General features: G+C 38.2%; 1 protein-coding gene across 3 annotated transcripts in view; it reads right to left on the minus strand.

The window, feature by feature from the left end:
* The window catches only part of gabra3 (gamma-aminobutyric acid type A receptor subunit alpha3), a 98,588-nt gene that overhangs the window by 56,455 nt on the left and 37,145 nt on the right, over positions 1–4,988 (minus strand). For all 3 annotated transcript variants that reach the window (XM_020600504.1, XM_020600506.1, XM_020600505.1), the window contains exon 2: positions 4,505–4,611. In XM_020600504.1, the coding sequence (XP_020456160.1) occupies positions 4,505–4,590 (86 nt within the window). In that variant the 5' untranslated portion in view covers positions 4,591–4,611. The remainder of the gene's footprint in view (positions 1–4,504; positions 4,612–4,988) is intronic.

Here is a 4,988-nt window from a genome sequence, read left to right on the forward strand (position 1 = left end):
AAATAAAATATAATTTATTATAAACAAATTTACCAGACAATTACCACTCACCTTTGGGGGAAAAAATTATTTGATTTGTTCTTTGAATGTTAATTTGCCTATACTGAAACCATCCACCAGGGGGCAATCAACTTGTGATGGCTTCATTTATGGGAGCTGTCATGTCATCCATTTTTATATCTATATCTATCTGTAACTTTTGGAAACTGTTTTTTATTCAGCCCTGTGATAGACTGGTGACCTGTCCAAAGTGTACCCCTCCTCGCTCCAGCCACAACCTTATTCAGGAATAAGCGGTATAGATGGATGGATGGATGGATGGTTTTTAGTCCATGTTGGGAGTGGGATTGTGGGGTAGTTAGGATTCAGCCTGTTCATCTGCTTTGAGCTTCTAGCAACAAGAAGGAGTGTGCAGTATAAATGAGTTTATTTACCAGCAGCAGCACAAAACATCTTTAGTGATTAATAAAAATGTATTTGTTTAACTGTACTTCTACAGTTCTAGATGGAATGCCTCTACAAACCTTTGTTCACTTTGAGTTGGCACAATTAATGTACAGTAGGTTTATGAATTTTAATGTGTACTGAATGGCTTGTTCATTCACAGTATTACTCCAGACTCAGATTCAGCTTCAGAAGGAGTCGATGGTGGATGTTGCTGGTGGCAAAGAATGTGGGATGTACTAAAATAATTGTGCATTTTAAACAGTGCTGCATGGAAAGTGAGCCAGAACCATTTTCTTGACAGAAAAAAAAGGCAAAAACACACCAACACAAAAAACACAATTTAATCTAATGAGGTGAAGGTTCAGCCTGAGAAACATCAAACTTTAGTGATCTGTGTTCAGTGTACAGTTGTGTAGTTGCCTTCTGGGAAATTGGTTCCTGTTGCAGTTTGTTTGATAATATTCATCCATCCATTATCTTTACTACTTATTCCTAAACATGGCTGCGGGGGAGCTGGAGCCAATCCCAGCAGCACACCCTGGAAAGGTCGCCAGTCTACCACAGGGGTAATTAGATAACAAATCAATTAAAATTTGGGATGGTACTAGCACCATTTTTATGCCTTCGTGCCAGCCTGTAGGCATTATGTTCTTTTCGGGTTGTCTGTCCGTCCATCTATCCGTATCACCCATTCTTGTGAATGTGATATTTCAGGAACACCTTGAGGGAATTTAGTAGTCAGTGATGAACTAATTAGTTGTTGGTGGTCAAAGGTCAGTGACCTCACTTCTGTACCATACCTGTGAATTTGGCTAGTTTGTGGAGGCATACAAACGTGAAGTGGTAATTCTAGTGCCAGTTGCTATTCTACGCCTTCTCTAGGATATCAAGTCTTTCTAATTTACCAGCTCCAGTATAAATAGAATATTAGCAGGAACTCAAGGTAATTAGGAAACAGATCATTAAATCTTCAAAACAATTAAGGACATGAGAACATTTTTAATAACTCTTAGCTTTATTTTCAAGCATGTGGCCATTATTCCCATCAATTATAATTTTATTCAGTAGCTGAGATAGGGATTACTCCACAGCCTGCAGGGCAAACAGCAGCACACTTGCTAAACAAATCCATTTTTACCCTTTTATCTAAACCACTTATCACAAAGTGAAAACCAAGGTGAAGGTTGAATTAATCACACTGACCATCCATTTTAAGTGTCCATTAGATTTCACTGAGCTAGTTTGTGGTTCCACTTTCATCCACTGTACTTATACTAATTGCATTCAGTTTTCTAGTGCTGTTGATGAATATAACAAACACTTGACCTGTATTGCTGTTCTATGCCTGGGGACTTGACTGTAAAGATAATTTGGATCCAATGTAACCTTCACCAGTTAAGCTGGTGAGTAAAATGATACAATACCTGGTGGGCTAACTAATAAAATACACTTCTAATAATAATAATTCAAGAAAAACATTTTCCCTAAAATTAGCAACATGGCTGCATACAGTTGCTGTTTTGATTCCAGTAAACTAAAGCAGGAGGCATGTATTGGTTGGTAATTTCTGACACTAGTCACAGTACAGACAACAAGATGAAAAGCAACTTTAACTTGCTGTTAAATATATATAATGGAGGGTTAATCACCACTCACTGAAAGGGTTCAAATCTGTACCAAAGTAGTATTAACACCTTTACCACTGCCACAAATACTGTCCACATTTGTTAAGTGATGACTATGAAAGTGGAAGGTGGGGGTTGGAAGTAAGGTGAGCAAGACTTTCCTTGGGAAATAAACATATCCTTATCTTTCATATGTCATGCATGGAATTTAGGGAATAATAGCTTAATCATGCCCTTCTTTGAGTGCTTGGGAAATGAGGAAATTTGGTGATATGCATAACAACAAACTCTTATTTAATCCATTAGGGAAGTGTCCTGGTAAAGTGATTTGCAGCCTGTAGATAGTATCAGTGGGTGTCAGGGAGGTGGCAATTCTCAGGGAGCTATGCTGATACGAATAATCTGGAAGCATGTGCATTCTGAGGCTCTGAGGATTACTTCTAAACTTCAGTATTTTGAAGTTTGATCAACAATTAAATCATTATATGTACTTTCACTATAAGATTTGGATTTTTTGCGAGGCAACAGACAAAAATGTCTTTTCTCAAATGAACCAGTGTGAAGCCTCTTTTTCAGTAGTACAGGCTAAACTGTGTAAAGACTGGTGTGCAAGGACTCTGCATATCACACATCATGTCACAAGTAATTGCAGAAAGATTAACATTAGTGAAAATCCTTGTCACGTGCTTTTAGGTCCATGCATAATGAATGGCAACTGACTGTTTAGGTCCTGCTGGAAAGGGTGTGAGGACAATCTTCTGTCTCTGAACATGTCAAGACTTTTCCATTATTCGCCTGCTGTTCTCATTACATCTAATGATTTTTTCATATTTTACATATTCCATTATTAACATCATGAATACTAATGTAGTCTAATTCTGTCACCAGTCTCCTTTTCTGGCTTCATGCTGAATAATCAAACCAAGGTCAAAGTTGTACTTGAGTACAGTAAATGAGTACATATATTGAGTTACCTTCCACCTTGGGCTCAGTTAAGCTATAATGCATCATAATGAGACTCACGTCCACGCTGGTTCTTGTTAAAGGTACTCAACATTAATAGTTTTACATTTTAATGGTGTTAACTTTGCTGAAGTGAAGGTCTGACAATAGAGCTTCTCCATTTAGCTGTAGCATAGCATTCACTTCAGAAGCTGTGAAAAAGGATCAGACATGAGTTTCGTAAAAATTTGTTAGTTGATTGAATGATGTATGAAAGTTATTTTGTCAATGTGGTCAGTAGAATCTTTGACAAAAACTAATCTTTGTCGGTGATCTATTTTCCACCATAAAAATTAGACAAACTAAATATAAAATAATATTTGAAAATGAGAACTGTGATGAGTAAAAAAACAAAAACAAAAACAAAAAATCCCCAAAACAGACAAACTAAAAATGCAGCCACTGTTATAGTCATTTTAATCTAGTACTGCAATAGCCTCCAGTCTTCTGGGAAAGCTTCCCAAAACATTTTGAGACTTGACTGCAGGGATTAGCTTTTACTCGGTGCCAAAAACATTAGTGAGGTTGGCTACTGATGTTGGGTGATAAGGCCTGGCTCAGAGTCAGCGTTTCACCTCATTCCAAAGGTGCTGAATGGGTTTAAGGACAAGCCTCAGTCAAGTCGCCAAACTGGGAAAACAATTTCTTCTGGGCTTTGTGCAGAAGGTATTGTCATGTTGAAACAAGAACAGGTCTTCCACAAACCATTGGAATAATCTCAGAAGCAAACAAAGTGGCTTGAATTTTGCTGAATGCTATAGGATTAATGTTATTCTTCACTGGAACTCAGTGGTCTAGTCCAAACAATGAAAAATAGCCCCAGACCAGTGGTACACAAGATTACTGTGTGTGTGGTGTCAACCAGCAGGTTTGTCCCACAGTGCTAACATGGCATCCTGAGCAGTATCTTCATTGGAAAGTACAGGGGGCGTGAATAAAATGATTCCTAGACATGGTTCAGCTTCTTTTTAGCTGATGCTTCCTTAGAAACTAAAAAAAGTGCACAGGAAGCAGGAGTGAAAATGCTGTGAATGGATAATCATAACTCACTAGTCAGTGAAAATGATGATCAACACTGATGAGAACACAACCTACATTTAGATAGGAGAATAGGCTCCCTTTGTGTCTGCTCTTTTTTGGCCTAATTTACAGTAAGACAAAATGGGTTTTATGAATATCTGCCCAGAATGTAAACTTTGCTGTCTTTTAACTACTTATAGTATAGATGAAAATTTGCTTCTAATGGTGTTGCTTAGATTACAGTGTGTGCTGCGCAGTGAGCCTGAGTAAAGTAGGAATTATATAAAACACCCCACCAAAACAACAGCAGAGCTGAGGAAATGAAGTGGATTGAGAGGAAAGACAATAGTAAATATCCAGCACAAGTAGACTGAAACTGTGAGGGGGTGAGATGCAGTATGTTGTTGTACCTAGCTTGAGGAAGGAGGTTGAGGAGCAGAAGGAAGATCCACAAGCCCAAATACAGTGAGTTAGGCTTCCGAAGTGTAGCGGCCATATCAATTTAAACAGAAGACCCCTGCAGGAGAGCGAGAAGGAGACAATGTCATGCTCACAAGTGGTTTAACACAGTCATCAGTAATGTTTTTAGCAGGTAAAAGCAGAAGTATAGAAAACGTGAAGGTACAGCATTTGACCAATACAGTGACACTTTTATATTTAGTACAACAGCATGGGTCTGTGAGTTTTTTTTTAAGTGGCATTTATCAAAAGGTGTTTTACATGTATATAAAAACATAAGCTATAATGTTTTAAAAAATCTATATACAGGACAGCTGTCTTGTGTCTGTTTCAGGGTTTTATATCCATCCATCCATCCATTTTCCTCCGCTTATCCGGGACTGGGTCGCGGGGGCAGCAGTCTAAGCAAAGATGCCCAGACTTCCCTCTCTCCAG

This window comes from Monopterus albus, unplaced genomic scaffold (genome assembly GCF_001952655.1).
Source record: "Monopterus albus unplaced genomic scaffold, M_albus_1.0 scaffold47.1, whole genome shotgun sequence".
In the NCBI taxonomy this organism is placed as follows: Eukaryota; Metazoa; Chordata; class Actinopteri; order Synbranchiformes; family Synbranchidae; genus Monopterus; species Monopterus albus.